Below are 27,939 nucleotides of genomic sequence, written 5' to 3'. Positions count from 1 at the left end.
AGCGAGTGTTACTTTAGCTGACAATGCAGCTCAGTCTCATTTCTTCCTCCCCATAGGAGATACCACTTGAATACAGCTGATTTCAATGTGCAAGGCCAAGGTCATAGTTAATGTGACATAAGATGCTGACTTTGCAATTTTACTCTATTTTAGACATTTTTCTTCATATTTTTGATGGAAAAATCATCACATCTCATATATATTATGTGTTAATAGTGATTTAGTGGTTTACAGAAATATTGGAGAGGAAATGAATATGTTAGATCTCATTCCACTGATGACTGGGACGGGTTGTAGCCAGGATTTTTGGAGTACAACTATAGTATCACTTTTTTTGGGTAGGATTTACTTATAATATGATTTAAAAAGAAGTTTTGAGTGTCTTGCTAAAATTTCATGGAATAGTGGACTCCTAGAACTCCAACGTTTACACATAAAAATTTAAGTAATGATTTCGCTTGAGAAAAGAAAACTGAATATTTTATATTTTAGTTTTTATTTTATTGTTTTTAATACTGTGAGCCCATGTAATTTGTTTGATTTTGTTAAAACAAGTCATAAATACATATCTATATTGTTGCGATTTACCGGGTTCGTAAAGGATAGCCCTTTTTAAAGATTTTTATCACACAGTTTTATTGATTTCCAATATTTATAACACTCACAATCTTCTAAAATGCCTAATAATTAACTACACTTAAATAAATGTCTATTCCCCAGTCACTCGGTTCTCACAATCCACACGCCTCGCTGGGCCGCACCTCTGGCGCAACTCTCGCCGCAGCACCCCTCGTGGGTCTCGTCGCCGAGGGTCCGCTCGGAACTGCGCTCGGGACTCCGCCGCGGGAGAACTCCCGACAACTGAACTCTGACTGACTCTGAAGCCGGCGTCCTCGTACATATCAGCCCAGGCGCCTTCTCGAATTCACGAGCGCGGCCGGGGCCAGTCGCATCGTACCGCGCCGACCCGGCGGCAGAAATCTCTCGAAACACGTGTCGGCGACTGCGTAACTCCGCAGCTGTCAGGTGTCGGAGGCAGGGCGTGGGAGTGAAGGAGGGGGGAAAGCGACAATCCTTGTAATCTTCCAGACGCGCGTGACGGCCGCCAGCCAGCTCTGCACCTGCACGTGTCCCGGCCTTGCTCACGTTGTGAAATTTGTCTGAAAGACTCTTACAGTAATACGTGGCAAACCGGCATTAAATATAGACTAGTTGGAAACACAATTCTTGGAGCGTCTGTGTATGAAGGTTATAATGGGTAGGAAATATATTTTTGTAGTCCTTTAATGATTAAAATAATCATTTTAAAATAATCTCTTTGTAACCTTAGGTAGCTAGGTTGCTGTACTTTTCTCATTGTGTCTTGCCATGTTTTTCTCTTAAAAATCCTTGAAGGCAGGACTGGACCCAATTGCATGCAACTGTGTTAAGTGCACAAGCAAAATACATTGAGCCCTTTGTTATTGGTAGTGTGTGTGTTTTGGATTTTCTTAGTTCATTTGTAAAAAAATTTGTCTTGAAACAATATAATTGCTGGTGTGAAAACAGGGAAGGGCCGGGGATTTTTGCATAGTTGATTCTGTAGTCACTGCACAGTGTTAAAACATTAAATATGCAGACACTTATAGAGGATTAAAATTTCAGCACAATGAAACATGGTGATAAAGAAGAAAGATTTGGTCCCTCAAGTACACCAGCGGACTAATTATGAACACACATTTTGTGATACCAGACATGGTAAACATCAAAGGTTGTGGAGATTGTCGCAGGAAAAAGCTGCGTGATTTTTAACACAATATTTTTCGTTAAACTCTGACAATTGATGACGTTTTGATAGTTGGTATGTACCGTAACCTTTGAGCATTAACACATTTTTGACAGTATTATCACACCGGTGCTACGTTATATATCACATGTATATAAGTTGGTGATGTGAAACGAATAAGAATTTAGTGATGTAATTTAACTATAATAAGTATTAAATCATATGAAATTTTAGTGGCACAATTTCATTTTTATAGTAGCTGGGTCTGTTAAAGGAGCCAAACCTATTTACAATGAAGTTTAATGTAAACAATATTTGGGGCCAGGAACTGTAACCGTATTATTTTTATCTACAATTTTATGTTTCCTATGTCAATACATAGACATTGAAAAATTGATGACTCAAATTTATTCCACTCCATCTTTAAATTAAATAATTATCGAACAAATCACTCATAGTTTAAATGTTAAAAATAAAATTAAGTCAAAAAACATATATTTACTTTATTAATGAAAGAAAGTTTTCATATTTCACAAAGTAATTTAACACAAACATTAATTATTCAGGTTTGCTGGCTTTTTGACTTCACTGATTCATTCCATGCCTCACCATATCAAAACACACTTCATGTTGGCTTGTAATGACCAAATTTGGTACATGTTCTGGTAGATCGTGGAATACCACAAGTCTCCACGAGTGTTCGTTATCAGCCCGCAGGTAGCCCAAAGAAAAGTTAGTGTAAAATACTGAATGGTCAGTGCATATCCTTGAATTTAAACTTAACTTCTCTGAATGCAGGAATCATTCACTAAGAGAACACAGTATTCTGTTTTTACAAGCAAATACAAAGAATAAACAATTATTATTACTGTTCATAAAATAATTGTTTTCAACTGTCCAAGAGATAATAAAATTCCATAACAAAAAGTGTATAACAAAACACTAACTGATTTGATGTGCAGCAAAGTTAATTAATTAATATTTTTAAATAGAAAAACAAAAAAATTTTTGAATAAGTGCTGCACACTCAAACAGTGACACGCATGACAACTTGTCGCTTGCAATCAAAATCACCAGCAAATGAAACAATTGCTCCCTCATCATGTTATTTTCTCTACTGGGACATTAGGAAGTACCCCAGAAATGAAATTGAAATACAATTATAGCCTGAATAAAATTATATTAAAACAAAGTATTGAAAGTATTGAGTGTGTATTAACGTATCCAACTAGCTGAAAATAAACAATTAAAACATCAAAATCAATACAAAAAGAGTAGGCTTCCAGTATTTTAATTAAATACTGTTATTAGTAGGTGTGTGTTTTATGTGTTAATAAAATAATTTTAGGCATATTATACATGCAGAATACACTTGTGTGTGTGTGTTAATTGGAAGAATTACTGTGCTGAGAGAAATTTTTTTTTGTTCAGGTGTTGAACGAGGCAGTGGGAGCTCTGATGTGGCACACTATTATACTCACGAAGGAGGATCTGGAGAAATTCAAGACCCTCAGAATCATTGTCCGCATCGGCAGTGGAGTAGATAACATAGATGTGAAGGTGAGTGCATAGTGTGAAGTAGTGAGACAAGTTCTCGTGTGCATGTGTAAAATTTTAGAGCAAATAATTATCTATTTACTCCATTATCAGTGAATGTAGAGTAGTTTTCAATTTTCTTTCATTGTCTTTATTTGTAGATATTAAAAACAATATTTTATATCGTCATCTTAATAATTCTCAATTTCGAATTAATCTGCAGTTGTAGGGAATGAATAAGAAAGACAAGCACTTAGTGAAAACTGCAACATGAGCAAACATAAATTGGCACTATTTTGCCACCAAGAATTGAAAAACAGTGTCCCAATTTAGGAATCTGAAGTCAGTTTTTTCTAGGTACTCCTGATTCCTTAACCCATTTATGCTGTCCATGCTCCATACTGCTGCACACTCTCCTCTCCTGGTGTAACGTAAATGTCCCCTTTAAATAACTTTGGGAGACTGGTGGATCTTTTAGTTTCAAATGCAAAAGAATAACAAATGTGATTTTGTCTAAATATAAGTGCTTCTATATTTATTTTACTATTAATTAGGGATGGGTCGATTCCATGTTTCCTCGATTCCGATCCCAGTTCTAGAATTTCGCTCGATTCCAGTTACGATTCCGATTCCATATTGAAATTCCCCATTATTGAAGATTCTGTAATTTCACAGCCTCACAAGTCACTATTAAGCTGTATTTATTTTATTGTGTGTCCAAAGAAAAGTTAAGTTGAATAACTTTTTCAATTAAGTTTAATGAAAAATACTATTATATTTAATTTGTTAAACCTGAGTTTAAGATGTTTTCGGAATAAGGAAAAAAAAAATTAAAAAAGTATACAGTGGACAAAACAGTCTACAAATTTTTGTTTAAAAAAATCAACATTTTCACATGCTCACGATCAAGCCTGCTACGTTTAACATCACAATGTTTCCAGCAGTGCTGAAAAGTCTTTCACTAAAAACAGTTGAAGAGGGAATGCACAAATATTTCTTTGCTAGCAACTGCAAAGTTGGAAAGTTTTTTCTTGAATTCCAGTATTCTGCTACAGACGTGCTGGGTGACACGTTTTCTGCGAAGTAGGTATCACACTCATTTTCAGCTGTTTGCGAGGGAGAGGTTCTTTCAGCTTGGCCAAATAAGCTGCTGTACTGTGACCAAATTTCTGTTGGAATTCCTGATTTATCACTGGTCTCAAAATGGGAACTTTCCTCAGCCAAAAACATTTGAAATAAAAATTATTTGAAAATAGCTGTGTGTGTAAGAATTTATTTAATAAGTTAGAATGTTTGAATAAAAAATATAATTTATCATTACATACTGTGCTTTGAAAAACTTTGTTTGCTTCCTCCAGAAGATGTGATTTGGCCATAACCAAATCATCATGTCTTTAAACGGCACTTCCTTAAATCTTGGGTCGAGTAATGTGGCAATCTGGTAAATAGGGTGCTTGTAAACATCTTCAAAACAAAGTTTTAATGATGCCTGGAAATCATTTTTCATACCTTGTAGGCCTGAACCTACAGGAGCTGGTTTGCTAAGTTCATAATCAACTATTTGCAGCAATGGGATTACCTAGACAAGTAAATAAAATCCCAAATTATAGTCACTTATAAATAATAGCATAGAGCAATAAAAGAAATCAATGACACCAAGAAATCATACCTCAGAAACACGTGCACTGGCTGAGCTCACTTGCAGTGTCGCAGACTCAAACACTTGTAGAACTGCAATGGCATTGTCCAGTAAATTCCACTGAGCAGCGGTCAGTTTTGGTACACCCCTCGTGCCTCAAAATTGAATTATTTTAAAAGGAGCCTTGGAAACTGCTGGGTAAGAAAAATAAGTTAAATAAATTGATTTACCAGAGGCGACACGAGGTGGGGAACAAACAAAATTTAGGAGCTTCCTGTAACAAGCAAGGAGGAAGTTGCTGGATCGTTAAAATTAATAAATAAAAAACTACACGATTAACTTGATCTATAGTTTCCCTGTTTTATTTGCCCTTATGAATTATCTTGTTTCCATTATTTTACATACAAAAGGTTTTAACAAGTTTCAAAGATTAAAAAAAAGAACAACGAAAAGGGGGCCGGCCCGCGATTATTTAAAACAATTTACATTCTTAGTTTGAAATATACACATTTGCATTATGAGTTTCACACCCAAAATTGGATGGATCCGATGATTACATTGATAATTAGTTCTATTCGTTCTACATGATTTTGAGGAAAACACTGGTCGCTGGTGGGTTGGTCATCCGCTTAAGATAGTTCGTAGCTAGGTAAGGGGGAAATGTTGAATTTACATTACCATCCGAGGTCTTCAAACGATCACGTCGGGTAGTAGAAACGTTTCTTCTAATGTGACCCACGGAACAGGAAGGGGAGGGGCCTCGAGATGGGAGCACTCAGTCTCTCCCTGTCATCGACCCTGTCTGCAAAAGTCCAAATCAAAACTGATTAGAACTTGTATACAGGCAGTCTATGGGGCAGAAAATGCCCCAAAAAAAATTTAAGGGAAAAAAAAGGGGGGGGGGGGGTCGCGAATTATCACTCACCAAAACAGGGGAGTTGCCCAGCACGCTGCAGTCGTGGAGTCAGCCAGGGTCTGGAGCTCGCGAATTGCGCGGCAGGACGCGGATGATTTCTTCATGATAACATTTAAAAGGAAAAAAAAATTTCGAAGGCAAATAATTAAACTATGCAGACAGACTAATCTACTAGGATTGACTTGAGGGATAGCATCCCTTATACAAAGCGACTACATAGTCGTTAGCGGTCGGATGAAGTCTTGCAGAGTCTGCCGATTCGCCGATACTCGATGGAGATCTGTCTGCAGACGCGACGCGAGTTGATCTGTGTCGCGGCAAACCGCGTCTCGTAATTAAAAGTAGCCGCCGGCGCTTACAGGTGGAGGGGAGGTCTGGGCCGCCGAAAGATTCCGAACTTGCCCGAATGCGGGCGGAAAAAAAACTCTGGCAGGAGTTTTGAAGTTGGCATCACTGGGCGACAGTAGAGAACTCTGTCGGAGAGGTCTGAGTTGAAAACAATCGACTCGCCCACGGCGTCCATATAACTCAAGGGAAAGCAGGTGCTGCTCTCTGGCGCCCTAGAGGGTAGACTAGCGGAGAAGTTCGCGACTTGGTCGCTAGGTAGCTCTTGCGATCAGTTTTGGCGCACTCGTTTTTTGCGAGGAGACCTTGAGGACGCTCACGGTTGACCAGGGGGTTACGACCGGTCATTGGTCTTACTTGGAACTGCGAAGGGGGGGGGGGGGGTGAGGTTAAAATGCAACGCTGCTGGGAATCTACGTCCCGTCGTGGCTGCAGAGGAGCGAACATAACACTAACACGTGATGAAAAAGGCCAATCTCAGCTCGTCTCTGAGAACTGGTCGCCTGCAAGCTACAGGCTTGTCTATGCAGTTAGGGTCACGAAGAGAAATGATATTACAGGCTTGAGGCGTGACTGAAGGCGGGGGAAATGGTAAGCTGTCTGCCAGTCAGGGATTAGGCCAGCAAAATATCCGATACGCCGATGGGAAAGGGGCTTCAGAGCACTGAGACAAAGTTTAACTCAGAGGAGTACACCAGACTAACAAAGTAAAATCACACTAAAGTAGAGCAAATAAAATTTCCACACAAAAAAAAATTTAAAATCATAATAAAAATTAAAAAAAGGTGACGAAATGCCTAATTTCCGGCACAGTTTAGTTGGTAGTTAGTTTCAGCTCTCCTGCTGCCAGGAGAATTGCAAGCTTTTGTTCTTGCAATCTTTTAAACATGTGGAGTGTCACATTCCATCTCGTAGGCTCGTCTTGAATTAACCTATGATGTGGAACACCCACTGTTTCCTGACACTTGCGCGGGATTTTGTTGGCTTTCGAAGAATGTTTGAAATTTCCAACAATCCTTCTGCATATTGCAGCCAAATTTGTTATGACTTTGTTAGAGAAAAACCCATTTTTCAAGACAAGTTGAAGGGAATGTGCAAAGCATAAAGTGTGTTGAAACTGTGACATTTCAAGACCTGCTTGTACATTTCCTGCATTGTCAGATACAATAGCAACAACCTTTTCTCTCAATCCACATTCTTCCAGAGTTTTTCTAATGAAATCACAAATATGTTCTGCTGGGTGACTTATTTCACTGAAAGGGATGACCTCCAAACACACATGTTGAAGATTGAAACATGTGTCCATGTAATGAAGTGTCAAGCTCATGTAATCATCATTTCATGAAGAAGACCACATGTCAGTTGTTACACCAATTAACTCAACCACTTTCAACTGTGAAAAAACTTTATCCCTCACTTTCTCGTACATTTCTGGAATGATTTTCTGAGAAAATGTTTTTCTAGAGGGAACTGTGTTCCTAGGTTCTAACTTTGAAATCAGTTGGCGAAACCTTTTGTTTTCAACGATACACAAAGGCTGATTGTCCAAGCAAATCATTTCTCCAATCAAACGAGTGATGTCAGCTGCTCAGTGGTCGCCAGGCTTAAATTTCATCCTAGCATCAAATATTGCTGGGAGAGTACTTCGTACACATTTAGCATTTTTTGTGTATTTGATAAAAAAAAACAGTTAAGTTTATAGGTCTACTAAGTTCATTAGTTACAGCTGTCTGTACACACAGAGAATCAGAACCAGATATTTCATTTTCAGGTGTTTGGTCTTGGTGTGAAGGCCCAAGGATTGATATATTGGTGTGATGGGCCTTGGACTGAAATATCAGGCAGACTCTAGCTAGGCCTAACCACACTCGGATCATCGAATTCAGATGAATCCACTTGGATTTTTTTTGTTGCTGCAGCCGCAAGTAGTTTATGCTGGTTCCGAAAATGTTTTTTAGGTTTGACGTAGTTTTTGAATGACCTCTGGATATTTTAGTTCTGCAGTAGTTACACCTTGCAAATTTCTCGTCATCTTGGCAAACTGTCAAATGGTTCCAAACCTCCGACATTTTTTAATTTGATCAAAACTCACAACAATAATAAATTTCTCATGTAAACAGAAAATCTGGTTGTCTTTTATATCTCATTGTGTGAGTAGGCGTACAAAAAAGGCAAAAAAAAAGCTTGTATCGGCAAAAAAGCAAGTCCAAGAAGCAATATTCGTAGGCGTAGTGGAAATATTTAAAAAAAAGCCCGAATAGACAAAAAATTAATAGGAAACAGTAAATCGTGGTGAAAAATTTAAGAAACGTATTTTACCGTTTGTGCGGAACTGCTTCAGTATTTTCGACAAAAGTGAACAAAACACGGTTATGTTCATTGTTTGGAAACAAAAGTTGAACTGAAAAACATGACCAGAGTAGCCAACTCCAGTTTTGAAAATCCGTCGAATCATTATTAAATGTTTACTAAATCTATACTAAATATAAAAAGAGGGGGATGGGAATTGGACAATTAATTAATAATAATGTTTCCCTGCCCGTCCAGTAAAAATTTTGTTTGGCTAAATTTCACCAAAAATGGCATAATTCCACTACGTTGGCCACTCTGATAATCACTTTTGCGGCAGCCTGCATAAAGGTAGCACTAGTGATGCTAGTTATTGATTGCGTTATGCATTTGTTGATGTCCCGTTGATGGAATGGCCACCTTGTTATGTAAATGTTTTTGTTTTTAATTACGGTGGTAAATCACAACGCTGTTTTACAGAAGTTACTGCAACATGTTCAGTCATATTAAAGAACCTTTTGCCACTGTTTGGTTGCACAATCATTGACGATTCGAGCGTTTTCATCGTTACTGATGGATCTGACCAGTAGACTTGTTGCTTTGTGGCCTACTTGGACGTGTACATTGCGTGTGCTGCAATTTTTTCATATAAAAATTTGAATTAAAATATGGAAACAAAATAAAGAGGAATGGAATATTGCAATCATGTTAGAAATAGGGCGTGAATTTTTTAATGTATTCCTTGATAAGTACCAAGTAAAAACAAAACACAACATTTTCGTAGGCCTCATAATAATTAATATACTAAGCAGATTCTTCAAAACGAATCGACAATCCCGATTCGTAGCAGAATCTGTGGAATCGGAGAATCGGTAAGACCCATCCCTACTATTAAGTAAACATAAACCAACAAAAAAATTATTTCAACAAACAGGTTAAATAGTAACTGAATTTACATACATGTATTGCCAAATATATTAAGATTATAACATTTAATGTATGGGTTGACAAATATATTAAAATTATAACATTTAATGAATTGGCCAGCCCTAATTTGAATGTTACTATTGGGTTTCATTTGGCATATATAAGCAGAATCAGAAACAACGAAAAGGTTAAAATAAACAATCCCAGAGTTTAAAATATTAGTGCTTAGAGTTATTAAAGTCTCGTGAGGAAATATTTTGGATGTTCCAGTCTCTTCAAAGTAGTGATTTAATTGTCACGCTGTAGACATCACTAAGAATTTGGAAGTGTGGAGATTTGAAGTTAGCTTGTCGAAGTAGATGTGTTACGTGCTACCAGGGCGCCTTAGCCGTCCTGGGTCCCTTAGGAAGGGACCGAGGATGCGATAATCATGTCCACACCAGGCTCTTGAATCCTGTTAGACAGGGAGTGACTCCTAACGCTCAGTAAGGATGCGAGGCACAAACAAGCGCCGAACACGCGTTGTTGCCCAGGGTGTCTACTCGGTCATGAATGACACGAAAGTCACGAAAAAGTCACGAATGTTGTAAAAGGTCACGAAAGTCCAGAAAAAGTCACAATTTTGAAGTATATTTCGGTAAACGTCACGAAAAAATTAAATACAAGGCTAATGTGTATTTCTTGTGCACTGATCTTGTATATACCATATTTTTTGAGCTTTTGGCAGCTTGCATTTTCAGGAAAATCATCGCTTAAGATGTTCTCACACAATACATTTTCCCGTGTTTAACTAGGCCAGTCCCGCCATATTCGCCATAAGACGTTTGCTTTAAAATAATTTCCTGCGTTCACTATACTATATTTTTAAAGATTTTCCACCCAGAAGAGCAGACTACACTAAGTCAAGTGGGTCCACCGAGTTCCCTCTGAAAATGTTCCATCAGATGGGTGGAAAACTTGAAAGTCATTGAAAGGGCTTTAAAGATGATCCCACATTTGAAAAAATATGTAGCTTTTGTTCAGCCCAAACGACCAGAAACAAAGAACTTCAGTGTTGTCGAAGATTTTCTTGAAGACAGTTTTCTTAAAGCGAAACTTTTTTTCCTTGCAATCAGTGGTAAAAGAAGTTGAGCCATACTTGATAACCTTCCAGAGTGACAATCCAATGTTGCCATTTCTATATGTAGAACTGTATATTCAATGGCACACAGCATTGCAAGCCGGTTTGTGAAAAGGGATGTAATGAGTTCTGTGAAGAACACAAAATAACTACAGTCAAACCTCTATCTATCGAACTCACATGTATCGATTGTCCGTGTTTATCGTATACTTTCTACGGTCCCGGCAAAATTGCCATACAACTAAGGTTAAAAAAGTCCGCTTGTACCGATGTTCGAATTTCCGTTTTGTCCGCATTGATCGTACAAAATATGTGGTCCCGTCACTATAAATTATAATAGATGATCGTTTAACCATAAAGATTTTGCAGAAATAACCATTTCTTAGAAAGAAACCGTCATAAAAACAGTAACGATAGTATACAGTAGTAAAAATCACCTTAAATCTGCAGCCAAGTAATGGAGCACGTAAATATGAAAAGACAAATGAACAACAACTTACGAAGAAATATGGATGATGTACCATAACTACAGTACAAACCCAATTGTTATCCTAAGATAATTACCATAAAAAGAACTAAAGATTCTTTGTCGATACCATAATTACTACAGAAGCACGATAGCTACCACATTTGCACTTTAGTTACCGTAACAACCGAGATGTATATTTACCGTGACGGTAATGTATTTATTTATGACATATTAAAATTAAAGAACATTATTGAAAAAAAAGGATGTTAAATTTTTATATGTACGTTTGGCACATGTTGCGAAGAAATAATGCGATCTGAAAGAATGCAGTACTACTACGAAAAGTGAAAAGGGTACTCGTGGATTTTTAGGTTATGGCAGTATCTCTCGTTTTTCAGTAATTTCGGCCGAAAATTAACAAACGTATCGGAAGTCGACAGAAATGCCGATTCAACTAAATATTGGTAAAATCGGCTTCTTCAGTACAGCTCTACATTTTATGACATGAGTAAACATATTTCAGACTTCAGGATATTGAAAAAGTCTTTAATTTCCATGTAGATTTTTTGCAAGTGTAAATTGAATTAAGTAAAATACTTCCATTTTTATTTATTTTTCAACTGATTTAACTTTAATGACAAGTAACTGATATATTTCTGACACTAATTTTGGCTTGAAATATTATTTTTTAAAAATTCTTAGAGTGAAGTTCACATCTATTGAATGTCCGCATCTACTGAATTTTTTTGTTGGTCCCCTGAAAAACGATAGATAGAGGTTTGACTGTACTTGCAATTGATGTGAAAAATAACTTGTCATCTACACAAAATTTGGACATAGGATTCGGTGTGAAAAACAGTTGTAAGAATGTAAAAGAACTCGATGTGCATCTATTTAGAAGAGACTGTAGAAGTTTTTTACTTGAAATGTACATGAAATTGACTGGACCAAAGTCTCCATTACGTAAGAGTATGGTAAAAGGAGCTGCTTGCCTTTCACCAACAGTTATGTTGAATGACACATTAAGGGTACAATATGTCAAAATTGCCCTTGATGAACTAACTTAAAAAAAATCATGTCTCCAACATTGAGGCAGACCTGGTTAAAATAAATTATCTTGGCATATGTGAGCAATCTGCTGTTAAAGAAAAGTTGAAGACTTTTGACATAAGTTCACACAGGTTGGATTCTTTCCTCTTTGACATCTTCACAGATGCTAAAGCTAACCAGGCATTGTTGTCATTTTGCACAATTATATTTACATTATTTCATGGCAACAGTGCAGTTGAGAGGGGATTTTTGATCAATAAAGAGTGTTTGGTTGAGAATATGAATGAACTCTCTCTTATTTCTCAACGTAGCATTTATTCAGCTGTGCAGGCAGTGGGTGGAATAAATAATATTGAAATATGCAATTGAATGATACAAGCAGCTAGGCGTGCAAGCTTCAAGAGGAAGGAAGCCCTTGAAAAAAAGAATTTAAAAGGAAACCAAGAGGCTAACAAGGTAAAAACTGCCATGGAAACGCTTGCAAAATTAGCAGTCAGGAAGAGAAAACTTCTCTTGGAGGCTGAGGAAGAAGCTTCTGCACTCCAGAAGGAAATTGACATTGAGAAGAAGAAAAAGCTGAAAAACATGTCAACTAATTAGAAATTTAGTTTCATACTTAACAGTTTGTTAGTGTAAATACTCTCAGAATTTTTCAGTGTAAATACTTGTTCTTCACGGAATACAGAGAAATCAGTCAAGAATTAGTTTTGTATGTATGTAGATTAACTTATGTCTTTTTTTCCAGTACTTAGGCCTATACATTTTGATAAAGAAAAGCAAACGTTCAATTTTTCATTTTATATTTTATGTAAGGTATAGGCTACACTTAATTTTATAACATTTAATAATTATACCATTTTGACAAGTTTCGTGATCACACTTCAGTTGAAATTGTCATGTAAAAGTCAAGAAAAAGTCACTAATTTTTATTTTTGTAACTCAGTAGACACCCTGTTGCAGCGGATGTTTCCTTAAATTAGGAAATTTAGCAAAAAAAAAACTATTTCTAATAGGCACACAGACTGACTAATTACTGGTTAAAAAAATTAGGGACAACATCCCTTGACTTGTCGACTACATTTTGGTACAACAACCGACTGAAGTGTTGCTGTCTGCTGGCCGATGATCCCAGGTGGTCAGTCTGCTGGCGCGGCGGCAGCTTTCCGAGGGGGCGGCATCTCTCGCATGAGGCGACTAGTGCAGCGCTCCGGTGGCTTGGAAAAGAATTACGTGGCACTGCTTGTGGCGTGAGCCGCCAGGGGGCAGGTGTTTAGCGGGCGTTCAAACACCCGGGGGAAATAACTCGCAAATCCGCCACGAGAGGGCAGAGGGCAGAGGCAGGACTTTCGAAGACAGATGGCTGTCCTTGGCTTCACCTGGGGCAAGTGGCCGGTCAGTGAACTGGGCAGGGTTCCCTGGAAAGGCTAGAGAAGGGGAGGAGGGTGGAAACTGCACGACAAGAGGCCGGATGCGTGCTGAGACGTTGAGAAAAACGATTCGCCGGTGTTCCTCTAGGTGCTTGCCCCTGGAGAGCTCCATGAATAACAGGGCTCACAGGCGACAGGCATGCACCCAAGATACACAGGCTGACTCGCAAATGACTCTGCAAAATCAGATCTAGGGCTGAGAATGGATTGGGGAGACTGGCCTGACAAAGATTAAATGTGAGTGTACAGAGAGCGGATAAAGTTTAAGTTTCTAGCTGCAATATTACTGGTAAAATTTATGTTTCAAAATTCAAATTCAAAATTGTGCCAAAAATGCTAATTGGGGGCACAATACTCATCTGATTATAACTCATTTCTGTATTGATAAAGCCATAAAAATGGTCCCAGAAGAGGGCCCGGCCTATTGCGGGCACAGCATCCGGCTTCGTGCGTGGATGTCGCAGTCAGCGTGCCAACTGGGCTACGGCATGGATGAGGTGGCTGACACCGTGCTTTTTCTCGTGAATGAGTTGTGTATGGCGTGTGGTGCTTCTCAGATACACTTTGTGGAGCAAGTAGGGTGCCTGGCATGTTGTTGCAGGCGGCGGGTGAGCTGGGCATCGCGGTGTGCAATGTCCCGGGCTACGGCGTGGAGGAGGTGGCAGACACCACACTCTGCCTCATCTTGAACCTCTACCGGCGCACCTACTGGCTGGCCAACATGGTGCGCGAAGGCAAGAAGTTTACAGGGCCGGAGCAGGTGCGCGAAGCGGCTCAGGGCTGCGCTAGGATACGCGGCGACACGCTCGGCATTGTGGGCCTTGGTCAGTACAGCCTTGTTGTAACCTACAGTATATATCATATTTCCAAGTTTGCATAAGATATAATGTTTACCAAAGATTAGTTCTGATTCTTTACATTTATTTATGAACATTAAGAATCTAAAAAACCATTTATGGTCTGTGTAGAGTGGAAAAAAACTTTACTGTTTGCATTTTTTGTTTGTAAATTGGATAGCCTCGCTGTTTTTTTTTTACTTATGTATTATTTTTAAGCATTAATTTAATACTTGAAAAATCAAATTTTTCTTGTTTGGGATAATTATTATTTGCATGACTAAATGTTATGACTTCAGTCAAAATATTTTAAAATGCAAAACATCACCAATCAATAAGTTGCAAGCTCAAAAATTGTAATGAAAATATTTACATTTAATAAAACTGCAGTTCTTGCAGTTTCTTGCAATTTTTTCAGCATGAATATAGCACCTAATATTTTTATCATGCTATTGGATGAAAGTTGTATACATGAATGTATGAAAAGAATAAGATTTGATTTTGATAGTCCAGCAGACAGGTACTTTCTACTATTCTGGAGTTAATAACATTTTGGCAGTCTTTTGTGGGTAGTCTGCTGGGTAGAATCAGAGTTTTCAAACTTGAGAACTGTGTGCTAACTTGACGGGAAGCTGAAAAATATCGATATATTTGGACTTTTTTGTTTTGTTGCTTATGCATTTCTTGTGGAATACCTGTTTACGAAGTTGAAGAGCATTAAATGTACTTCAAATTTCACTGTTCAAAAGTATTTTTTGACCCAATAGTTAAAAAGAGTGTGGTTCAAAGATAAAACAAATTTCTCAAACTAACAAATTATACATAGAAAAAAAAAAGCAGATAAATGCAGGTGTTTGCCTTATAAATTCTTATTTTTCCAATGATAAACATTCAAAAAATAAAATGTAAATTCTACTTTCTCAGCCAATTTCACATTTGGGTGAAGGTGTTTTTTTTTTTTTGGGGGGGGGGGGGGGTTTCTAGGTGCCTCACGTGATAATTTGCAATTTATATTCTTCATTTAGCTAGTTCTGCAGTTTTTACTTTATGTGTGACTTGTCTCCATCATCCCAAAACAAGTAGGTAGGTAGACCTTTTGTGTTTATTAGCATTAATTTTCTATCAATTGCACTTGTCAAATATATTGTCACTTTAAATATTAAATAATGTACAGTGCTTCTGAGAAACTTAATTTTTCTCAAGTTATTGAACAATTTAGAAAATACAAGATTTTGCAGTATTAGGTACTTTCATGTTCCTACTTTAAAAGTTTCAGTTTCAACCTATTTGTGTATAGTCAATTAACATTAATGATCGTAAAGACTGAAGTCTAATCCTCAATAAAATTACAGTTTATAAACAAACATCACCGTGTTATTGATTTATATTTAAATTAGTAACAGACCAATCAACAGTCATAAGCTCACTGGAAAAAAATTTCACCCCTGGAGAAATCATTACACTTATCTTTTAATACAGAGTAACTCTGCCTCTGGACTTGATAACCGCCCGGATTTGGTTAGGAAGTGAGTCCGCAGAGTTGTGCAGGTTCGTCGCATCCAGCTGAAGGCACTCGCTGGATTGAATTGTTGGGATGCTGATGTCTGCATTTTACCCGCTGTTTAACCAGTCACATGTGTCCAGCCCAATGAACAAGTTCCTAAGGTCAGCATCTGATTATTTGGTGATGCAAAACTGTTGAAATAGAGTCAAAGGGTCTACTGTGAACTTTTTCTTTAATCTTAAGAAAACAGGAATTAGACACTAGAGTAACCACCTTATCCTTCTGCTTTAACTTCATATCCTCGAAATTTTCTTTTTCCAAACAGTTCTTCATACATGTGATGCCAAGAGTTCAAGCTAAGTGGCAGTTCACAACAGAAGCAACGGCTTCTGTGCCTATGACAATAGCTTTTGTGGTCAAGGAATGGTGGATGGTCAGCCGACCAATCACTTAGTTTCTTGATGTCAACATTATCCCTGGCAACATGGGATCATTCCATTATAATGACTCATCTAACAATTACCCTTGCCTGAAAAGGTTGGAAAGTTCTGCACCTTACTAGCAGAGACAAAATTTTGTGCTGATATTTGAATACATATTTCATGTAAAGAAAGCAAGATTTCATGATTTTATTTTTTTACTCAAAATATACATGGAAATATTTTAATAATTATTTTATTTTATTATTTTTTTTAATAATTAAATTTAGTAAAAAACTTAAATAATCACTAAAAATTCGTTATATATCTTCAATTATGTACACTTCAAAATCACAAACTGAAGCACTTTAATAATTAATAAAAATTCATAGTATAATTATAATTATGTAAATAAAAAAATCACAAATTCAAGTATTTTAATAATTACCAAAATTTATAATGAAACCTCAATTATGTACACTACAAAATCACAAATTGAAGCACCTGTGAAGTTACTTTTTTATTGGAATGCTATCATTGTTAAATTTTCGGCATTTTATGTTGTGAACTACCAATAAATACTTGGAAAATGAATGTTTTGAATGATATGGTGTTGGGAACCAGATTGCCTTTAAACTGGTGTTTACGAATTCACTGTAGTCTCCTATAACGGAGCAAAGTACCTTTGCAACATCGATTTGACTTGTTTCTGGCAATGAAAGTTCATTCTGACACTGCTCTGATTTCACTTTTTTCGGGGATTACTGATTACTTATACAGATATTAAAGATTGGAAGACATACTGGTGAATACCCTAAATTTACAATACCAGAGGCAGAAAATAAAATGTGCTGAAACAAATGTAGCTACATCATATATATATATGATGTAGCTACATCGTGCGTGTGTGTGTGTGTGTGTGTGTGTGTGTGTGTGTGTGTGTGTGTGTGTGTGTGTGTGTGTGTGTGTGTGTGTGTGTGTGTGTGAGAGAGAGAGAGAGAGAGAGAGAGAATTGGGTTGAAACATAAAATTTGCTAAAAATAGTGATTAAAAAAAGAAATAAGATTAGGAATCTGGTTGACTTTTGTGTATTTGCATGTGCATTATTTAACTGTAAGGTAAAACAAGATTCTGGTTATATTGTCTTGAAAACAGCAATTCTACAGTTAAAAATTCACAAAGGAAATATTTGAATAGATACAGGATAGTTAAAATAAAAATTAAGGGGTCGGTTGCCGTATATTAACTTAATCATATTTAAACATTTGACTCAAACGTCTACTTTGCAACATATAACCACATGGTTTCAAAAAAGAAATATCTAAAAATTAGTTCTTTTTGACTATGATTACTCTTCCGGTATAGTATTTAAAGTCTAAAACTGAGGTTTGTTGAGATACAGATTTCAGACATAAATTGATCAATAAATTTTATTCATTAACATTACTTTTTGCAAGGAGTTCTGTGCCTGTCTGCTAAGCCAGCAGGGATGAGCGGTCAGTGCCCCACTAGGCCATTTATGGTGGGAGCCGGGCGGAACGTGAGGGCACAGTCATCCAGAAGGGATGACGAGACACGGGGAGAGATGCAAAACTCTGAACCCCACTGTGAAACAAAGGGTGATAAGAGTTATTAAAAAGGGCAAGGACAAAAGCAAAAACAGCTACCTAACAAGATAAAGAGTGAGTGGGTCGATGGTAGGGTGAAATCCAGACACCATGTCATCAGAGCTCTTGCAGTCACACTGAAAGCTGAGAAGAGCTGGTAAAAGTTCCCTCTGAACCGGGTTGACATCCCTTAAATAACTCGGCCCTTCAATCTGAAAACCGCTGGTGCACGGAGACGGACGAGCACTGGCGTGGGGCCTGGAGTATGCGAAGTCCAGGTGGAAGGATACCAGAACACATCCCTGGAAGGGAACAGAACAGGCTCGGATAGCCAAGAAGGAGGCAGGTCCCTGAAAGTGGTGCTGTGGAGCAGGAAAACAGAGGCCTAGGGTGCTGGATCCTTCGGGAAGTGTCGCTCCCGAGGACTTGAAGGAGGGCAGGTATAGTCCGACAGTCCTACAGATGGCACGGGAGCAGGTGGGGCGAGCACTGCGTGAAGGTGCTGCTAGCGCCAGTGTCTGGACAGGAAATCCTATGACTAGAGGCACGATTATATGGTAATGCACGATAAAACGAAATAACACCGAAAACACGAAATAAAACGAAATTGTGCGAAATCCGCGATATGTCACGAAATTTTGTCTATCCTGATTATTTACTTTTTTTTTTTTTCCCATTCCTTAAGGACAATTCACTATCTTCAGCACAATAAAATATTTCTGACAGTAACTAGCAGCCATATATATTATATGCGACGGTGATTCATTATAGATTTTAAAATGAAGTCTCGGAATTATCGTAATATTTTATTTAAACGGTAATCTTGTGTACCATAATAATTTAAGATGTTGATAACTATGATACAATGGCAGCCGTTCACTTTCTGTAAATACAAAAATAACAAACGTCCAAAATATGTTTTTCTAAGATTACGTTTTTAATCATTAAAATATCACACACTAAAGCGCATTGCTTTTACTGTTTATTTAAATAAAGTACGCAGGGTACGAAAATAAAATTAACCCTGCTTAGCGTAACGATTGTAAATAATAAAAAGTACATGTTTATGTCTGTATTAATTTTCACGTACGTATGTTGGTATTCGGTATGCTTTTGTATTCGCATCTATTCTCCATGGTTTTGATCTTTCCAGCACGGCAAGTTTTTGCGTATTAAGAGGTTAAATTCTTCCTATGTGATTAAAAATTGTTGATAATTCCTAAAACGAAGGTTTCTGCTAGTGACTGATTGAAAGAATTTTCCAGTGAAGTATTTTATTTCAGTGATAAAATTTTAATGTGCAAATTCTGTAACTGCAGACTAGACTACGAGAGACGCGATATGCTTGTGAAACATGTCGCGAGTGAGAAACATAAGCGTTTGAGGCAAAACTCATCTGTTAAACGACATCCTTGTCTAGGAGTCTTTAATGCCATTAATTTGCTGTTCAACCCAAGAAATGTGAGTAGGGTTAGCATAGAAGATGCAAACCTACAGAAGTCTCTGCATAACTTGCCTTCTGTTTCCCCTCTTTCCATTGATACATTCATACATGGCTATGTTGCTTTCAAAAAATAATTGAGGATGAACTTTCATTGCCAGAAACAAGCCAAATTGATGTTGCAAAGGTACTTTGCTCCCTTAAAGGGGACTACAGTGAATTTGCTCAAGCCAGTTTAAGGGCAATCTGGTTCCCAACATCAAATGTTGATGCAGAACGTTCATTTTCCAGGTACTCAATGGTAGTTAGTGATAGAAGACAACGTCTCACTCCAGAAAATGCGGAAAATTTAACTATGATAGCATTTCAATAAAACCGTCTTAATGGTAACTTTGTAAGTGCTTAATGGTGTAATTTTGTAGTGTATGTGATTGTAATTAAGTTGTGAAATTTTTAGTAGTTATTTAAAAGTTTGAATTTATGAATTTGCAAATGAACTCAATTATCTATGAATTTTCAAATGAACTTAATTGTAATTAGATTGTGAGGTTTTAGTGTTTATTAATATTTGTTTTAATAAATTTGCATGTCGTACAGAAAAGCAAGAAAATTTTGCCGTGGGTATTTTGAGCAAAAAAATAAAACCATATAACACCGAAATCTTTATTTCTTTACACCGAAATTTGTCTTAAAATAACACCACAAAATCTTGACTCTACCTATGACATTTAAAAAAGGTTAAAACAATTGACCATCGGCCCGGGCCTCAACAGGGTTACAATATATTGTTGGCGAAATCTGATAAGAAGTGTTATGAGCAAGAATTTCAACAACAGTTCCTGAAGAAAGCTGCTGCCACGTACAAAACGCTGCAGAAGGCAGAATGATTAATACCTACTTTTTTTAAAAAACCACCCAGACGAACAAGTTTATTAATTGAAAACAATATTTTTAGTCAATATTTACCTATTTTGTTTAGTGTTAAACAAAACCATATTTTATAGATTATTCTATTTTTCATTTTCACAAGTTGGCAGCTATGTAAATATCTCATGCCAACTGCTCACACATATTAGGTAGTTCAGCACATGCATGTTTTGCAGCCAGATGTTTAACATGACAGGTGCCATGTAGAAACCATATTTATCCTGTTGGCCCCTTACTCTGAAAAGCACAGAATTGAACTACCCAACCATTGCCTTTGCACCATCTGAAGACATGCTTAGACAGTTCTACCAAGGTATTTCATTTGCTCGAAATGAGCTGCTCACTATGTTAAAACAGATTATCACTAGTTGCTTTGCCTTCAATAGCCACCACTTCATAGAACCGTGTTTCTACTTGCTGATCTGTGAAAAATCTTACCAAGATATGATAATCATTTGTCTATGAACTGTTGTCAGTAGACTCATCAATTAAAAGAGTAAAGAGTGGAGTTCTCATTGTATTCACAATGTCTTCTTCACAAGCGGCTAATGCCTGCTGGATAATCATACCCATTTTTGTGCGATCACAATAAAGTTTTTTGTATGTCACTGGGAACAAGCAAAGCTATCACTTAAACTTATTAGCAGGTTGTTTTCACAAAACAAAATTTGCCCATTGTAATTCAGCATCAATCACACCATTATTTTATTTCAATACAAAACTGGACAGCGAGGAACTCTGTTCTATGCCCCTTTGATTTCTTATGTGACATTTGGGGATTAACGTGATGTCGCAGATCCTTCAGCCCCCCACTGACACTGTGCACTTAGCTTGGTAATCGCTGCTTCTTGGCTTTATCCATTCTAGTTGATTTTCCCATTCTCGTTTATACTTCTGCTTAAGCGGAGCCCGATCTGGTGACGCCTTACGTTTTTTGTTCATCGTAAGAAAGGCTGCAAGTATTTAATTCTAGTTTATTTCGCCAAGCCCTAGAAATTTTACGAAAGCAACACAACAAAATCAAAAGAAAATAGCTAAACAAAGGCAATAACCATAGATAAATGGATAATCAACAATATAACTTCATTTTTACCCAGGATTTACGAATTGCTGTGTTTAACCTTTTTTTTACTTGCATTGTCATTTTACCTATATTACATTTAAGTGAAAGTATGTCCCAAAATTGTGCTACATCCAATAGCAAAACATCATAAAAGTTTACTCGGAATATTAAAAGTTGTAAGTGAATATTGGGAAGATTTTATTTATTTTACATTACTGCGTGTGGTCACTGCAGCTTTGTTTGCCATTGTAAACAAACTATGTTTTTTTACGTGCCACAGTAATCCATACGGCCATGAACCAAAATGTTGTTGATGTGAACAAAAAAATTACATTCAGTTTTACCGTGTTTTATCGCTTAATGGTCGCACGCGCATAATAGTCGCAACCATATTTTAGGCGGTCAAAATTGGGATAAATAAACTTCTCGTGTAAACGTTGCATGATGTTTTTGGTCCCGCTAGTAGATGCCGAACGCTTTGTGTAGGTATCTTTTCCGTATAAAACAATGTATTTTAAAGTAGAAATTTATTCGGTCATTACGGCTTACTTAATAAATTAACTGAAAAATACTGCGTTGTTTGACGTGTAAATTTTCTTATAAAGACGTTTTTAAACGTTATTTCCTTTATCTGCTAGTCTGCGTCGCCGCGGTGTAGGTATAATCTATAATTTGTTTCGGTCATTACCACCTATTTATTTAATTAACGGAAATACCAAGTTGTCTGACGTGTAAATTTTCTTTTAAAGACGTTTTTAAACGGTATTTCCTTTATCTAATTGCGTTACCGCGGCATACCGCTTACAAAAATGTAGCCAGCGCATCATTCATGTTTGGTTATGTTGCTTCCCGTATAGAGCGCGCGCACGTAGTCGAATATCAATATCTCTCCGATTCATGTAACGCGTGCTCTCTATCCAGTGCCGAGTTAACTACATTTGATAGCCCGCACTCTTTCGTGGTAAGTGTATACTACGACGGTAGTTACGCGTTGTTCACGTTACAGATTGAAGTCGCAGGCGGTCGGGTCACAGATTTTGTTTTTCTTTTTAAAGTTGAAGAAAGGTTTTTGTTTAATGAATTATTAATACAAATAGCTTGATGTGCTCTTGTATACTCCACCTTTTTTTAAATAAACGTACTTTCCATGAACGGGTTTTGTTTTTATGAATAACTTTACCTAACAAAAAATGTTTTTTCCGCATAATGGTTGCACCCCTACTTTTCAAACTTTATTTTAGAATAAAATGTGCGACGATTATACGAGAAAACACGGTATATCTCTCCCTTTTAAACCATTACGTTTTATGTATGAAATGAGTTTTAAATGCGGTTTTTATAAAGATAAACAGTGGGTTACAGTGCCCATGTTGAAATAATTTTTAAAGCAACACAACCAAATTCCGGAAAATATGGCATCTTCATGCATGTCCGGCATTGTTTATTTTGCTTTAGAAGTATTTTGGAAAAGCAGTTGGCAGCACTAAATTTTAAAATATGCTCTACTTTTAAAAGCCAAAACCAAATATTAAAAGCCTAAAATAATTTAAAACAAAATTAAGTAACTTTATTAATGAAAAATAATTTTTACATCAATACAAACAATATACCCCTGAATTATCTTTCTTAACTCCTGAACTAGCTGAAGGTAGGGGCATTCATTTAAGTTCTCATTGGGTTGCTAGTCAACTTCAGCTAACTGCTCAATACAAAACTCATACATACAATATGCAGTATATTGTATATATGTATATGCAATAAATATATATGCAATGTGTGTGTTTGTATGTTTGTGTTTTTTGCAATTTTCAGTAATTGTGATTTGTTGAAGTGGTTATTCCTTGATACTCAATATGACACGATTTTGAAGAGGAATTTGTTCGAAAGTAATGAACTGTTAGCGACTTGAGGATTTATGTATTTAGGCTATTAAACTTTCACTGTGTTAAGATATCAAATTGGGGACGAATCGATAAATAATTACCATAACAAGATTATTATTGTGAAGAATTGTAGTGTCGTAATCTTCAGTTAGAAATTGATACAACTCTTTGTTGCATTCTCATCTCACACATGAATCTGCTATTCGGAAGGAAGGCCACAGAGTTCAAGGATATTCTACTGATGAAGGAAACTCAGAATTATTACAGTCATGATATGCATGACGGACACTTAATTCTAGAGTGGTCATGAGACGAGTTCTGCAATCATCTTTAGTGACGGCGAAGGAAGTACCAAGAGCACTGAGACAAACCGATAATCACACAAACTTATCTGTATAATTATTATTTTTTTTTTTAACTTTTTTTAAGGATGCATTTTTTTTAAATTTTAAATTAACATTAACATTAACATTAACATAAGTTTCTTTTGTACTTGTTGAATGTAGTGTGATGTATTTGTGCAGTTAGTGTTGAATTTGGATATCATTCAAATTGATTAGTGTGATTATCAATTTATTTGGCTTATCATTTTAGTTGTGCTTGCTGTACTAACATTTTAATTCATGTATGTACTTACTCACTGAATTACATTTTATTCCCATTTGCTATTACTATTTTAACACTATTGCTCTACCATTGCTTGCTAGACCAAGGTTAAATGCTATTTATATACTCGTATTAGAATCTGTAAACACAAATAGTATACAAGTATTACATACAAATATCCTGAGCTAGTATATATTAAAAAAAATAAATAGAATTTGAATTTTATCAAAATGATCAATATGATAATAGTCTTTGGGTAATTCATTTATGCATAACTCACTTATTAGTTAAATTGTAAAATTCTGTGCCAGTTTCGGACTATATAAATAGTTGTTACCTTGATAAGGTCATATTACAAATTATTACATTATTTGCACTTTTTTTTTAAAAGAAAATTGTTTTCGTGAAATTTTAAAACCTTACTAATGGTAAAGGTAGTTTACACTTCTGAGTATTTATGGAGTTATCTTTATTGCACGTGTAAGGTACTTGCTTGAGTTTATTCACTTCAGTTGTGGAAAATAGTAGTCTTTAAAAATTTATGGCATAATGAAAATGATGCCCTTACTTGAAACTAGTATAGAAAAGTACCTTCATAGCAATTTGTCACTCCAATGAGTGGCAATAGGTAATTCTAATACAGCTACTTTATACTGCCAGAATTATTTCTTTGTGCTGAAGATTGTGAATTATCCTTAATATAGTGAAAAAAAAGAATCTTAATTCATTAGAATAGACAAGATTTTGTAATATATAATGGATTTCTTCTAATTTCATTTTATTTAATGTTTTCAAATGGTTCTTGGTGTAATTTTGTTTGATTGCACATTACCACATAATCATGTATCTAGTTATAAGACAAATATCTCCATTTTTCTGCTATTTTTTATTATAATTTGAGAAATTTGTTTTATCTTTGAACCACTCTATCTCGGTACTATTGGGTTAAAAAATTACTTTTTAACAGTGAAATTTTAAGTAAATTTAATCCTCTTTAACTTTGCAAACAGGTGTATTCCACTAGAAATTCATGGTTTAGAAGTTATAAGCGAAAAACCAAAAAAGTTGGAAAATGTTGAGGTTTTTTGTCTCGCCCCAAGTTAGTAAGTAGAACCTCGTTAATTCGTGATGGTCGGGACCGAAATAATCACGGATTACCAAATTTCACGGACTAGCGATTATAAGCCCGGAAGGTCTTGTCAAGCTTCTCAGACACCGGCGTGCAGCTGGGTTAAGGCCAAGGTCGTGTGACGTAACATCTCCCTGGGCTTACTGCGCCTTGGCGCACAGTTATAAAACAAATGCAGCAGATGGATAAAAAATATGTATTTACAAATTTTTGTGATCATAACATTAGCCAAAATTAACGAGTGCATTCATATGCAATTGTCCCTAGAAAACAGGCGCATGCTCTATATTTGTATGTATATACAACTTTGTTGTTGCACTGCTGTCGCGCTTGCTGTATGCCACAGCTGTACGCCACAACCTGGCGACATTCTTATCTACATGACTCATCAGCAAGCATCCATGGCCACCCACAGCTGTCTTGTGGTTCCTTATCTCTGCATCCCATCTATCCTCATGGGTGATCCCTCTCCAATACATAGTACAGACCTGCCAACCCTCCCGCTTTAGGCGGGAGACTCCCGATTTTATACCCTTCCTCCCGCCCTCCCCATTTGTCATTCAAATCTCCCGTTTTTTGGTTCTGTTTCTCTTGAAGTTTTTAATGCAATAAATTTATGGAATTAATATGTTTGTACCATTATTCTGTACAATCGTATAGTAACTACTGTTCGTACCATAACGTGTAGTTATTTTAATAGCCTAAATGCCCACAATTGTCGGCTAAAAAACTTGGTTAAGCTTACATCTAAGAAAGAAACGTAGTTATTTACGATAATTATGGGAGCTGTTTTGGTAAACGTTCGTCATTGGTGTTTATTAGCCAACCAGAAAAAGGTTTCATTTGTTTTCCAAGATGACGTGTTTTGTCAACATTGTAAACTGTGTTTTCGGCGGTGTTGGTTTAAAATAAAGACGGAGTGTATTAATAATGAGTTAATGATACCACTGTTTACATTCGTGCCCAAATTCGCTTCAGTTTGTCAGCCGGCTATGTGTGAATTGTTTGTTCGTCCCCGAACAAATTCGCCTTTGTTCGCGTCTGTGCTCACAGACGAAGTGTCGAGGTAGCATTATAGTACAGTCTTCGGATTTATTTAACGGTGTATTCATAAAAATATTATTTTGTGGAAGCAGTTACGTGATGAGTATTTTGTACGCGTTGTTTAGTTGTAGGCCTACTCCGCAATAGGGATTTAATAGAAATGGCTCTAAGTAACCCTACAGTTGGAGCATCTTACTGTGTACAAGAAGACATTTAGTGACGAATTTCCGTGCATTTTGCAATCGAGGAAAGGTGAACATGCTGCATTTTGTTCTTTGTGTTGTTGTGGTTTTTCCGTCTCGCATGCCGGAAAGGGCGACATTGTGAAGCATATAAATACGAAGAAACATGCTGTCAATTCTACGGCATCAAATCAGAAATTAGACATTTTTCGTGACACAAGTCGGAAAGAAGATAGTGTGACAAAAGCAGAGTGTTTGTTAACGTATTTTATTTTAGAACATAATTTGCCCATTGCTTGTGCTGATGATGATGGTTTACTCTTTAAAAAAATTTACAAAATTTACAAAATTAACAAAATTTTCCCTGGCTCCACTAAAAAACCTCCCGCTTTTGGACTGGCCAAAGTTGGCAGGTATGATAGTAGGTAAACGCACTCGCACACAGACGTTTCTGTTTCAGTCCGCAGCTCGTTTCGCTCGGCTTGTTGTCTTGCACTAAACGGAAAAGCATGGCATCTTGAAAAACAAGGTTGGATGTTACATATTTACAAGTCATTGTGCAAAGTATATGTACTGACATTAAATGCAATAAAATGTTATTAAATGTTACTTGTGCTTGTACCAGGTTTTACTGTTGAATTTTCACTGCGAGCAGGTTCACACATTGTCAGCTTACCAGAACATGACGGCATGTTCATCGCTGCAAACTCTGCTTCAAGTGTTTTGGTTTCTCTTGAATAAGAGGGCTTTGCAACACTTTTAAATTCATTATTTGTTGTGGCATGATAAAGCTTCGTCTTTCAAGGCTGGAAATAAGATGTCCCGTGAGTGTGATACAGTCGTCGATGGAAAGAATTTCATCTGCCGGATCATCAACTGCTTCTTCATTTTCATCACTTTCACAAGGAACGTTTTTGTTCATCGCCATGTCAAAGATTTCTCTATCAGTTAAATGGTTAACGACAGATGCATCCTTATCAACCTGAAGCCATTCTTCAATATCTTTGGCTGTAAATTCGTAAACTGCTGGGTTTACAACACTTTTGGCATACTCTAACAAATTGTTAACCTTTTTTTTTTCTTGCGAGATTTTAAATCCCTTATATTCTGTCTGTTCACTACAATCATGGCCAAATGTTGTGCCAAGCATTGTTTAAAGTTGAGAGTGGTATGCTGTCCCATGCTCGTGCCAATGCTCAAATAACATCTTTCAGGTTGTATGACTTCATGATTTCCCAGAATTTACACTGTTTAAGAAATTTCGCAGAAACTCTGTACAATATTTGTATTTCAGTGATCTCAGAATGCCCTGATCTTAAGGTTGGATAAGAGACATTCAGTTCGGCGGAAGGTACAACATTGACACATTATCTTTCTCTAACGTCTGAGCACACGAATGGGCAGAGCAGTTGTCCAAGAGGAGAAGAATTTTACAGTTTTTTTCCAGCCCTATGCTGTTACAGTGCTGACGTACCTGCCTTACAAAGCTGTCACACCATTCTTTGGTTAAAGTAGTTGTAACCCAAGCTTTATTACTTGTTCTGTAATCAACTGGAAACACCTTAATTCCTTTTAATGCTCTCGGCTTATTACTTTTGCCAACAACAAACAACTTCAGTTTGTGTGTTCCTGCAGCGTTTGAACATGCGATTACAGTAGTAATACAATCTTCAGATACTTTAATTCCCGAACAGACATCTTCAGCAGTAGCCAGTGTATTCTTAGGCATACACTTCCAATACAATGCTGTTTCATCAGCGTTGTACATTTGTTCTGGTGTCAGTTTTGATTCTGTAATTAATTTATTGAAGTCGA

At 36.7% G+C, this 27,939-nt stretch overlaps 1 protein-coding gene across 1 annotated transcript in view; it reads left to right on the top strand.

Annotated features, from left to right (window-relative positions):
• Positions 1 to 27,939, top strand: part of LOC134531232 (C-terminal-binding protein) — a 445,126-nt gene that overhangs the window by 304,200 nt on the left and 112,987 nt on the right. The window contains exons 4-5 of the mRNA XM_063366907.1: positions 3,197 to 3,325; positions 14,085 to 14,307. Coding sequence (XP_063222977.1) covers positions 3,197 to 3,325; positions 14,085 to 14,307 — 352 coding nt within the window. The remainder of the gene's footprint in view (positions 1 to 3,196; positions 3,326 to 14,084; positions 14,308 to 27,939) is intronic.

This window comes from Bacillus rossius, chromosome 3 (genome assembly GCF_032445375.1).
Source record: "Bacillus rossius redtenbacheri isolate Brsri chromosome 3, Brsri_v3, whole genome shotgun sequence".
Lineage (NCBI taxonomy): Eukaryota > Metazoa > Arthropoda > Insecta > Phasmatodea > Bacillidae > Bacillus > Bacillus rossius.
Note: the sequence above shows the minus strand (reverse complement) of the source record. Positions and strands in the feature narration are given on the sequence as shown.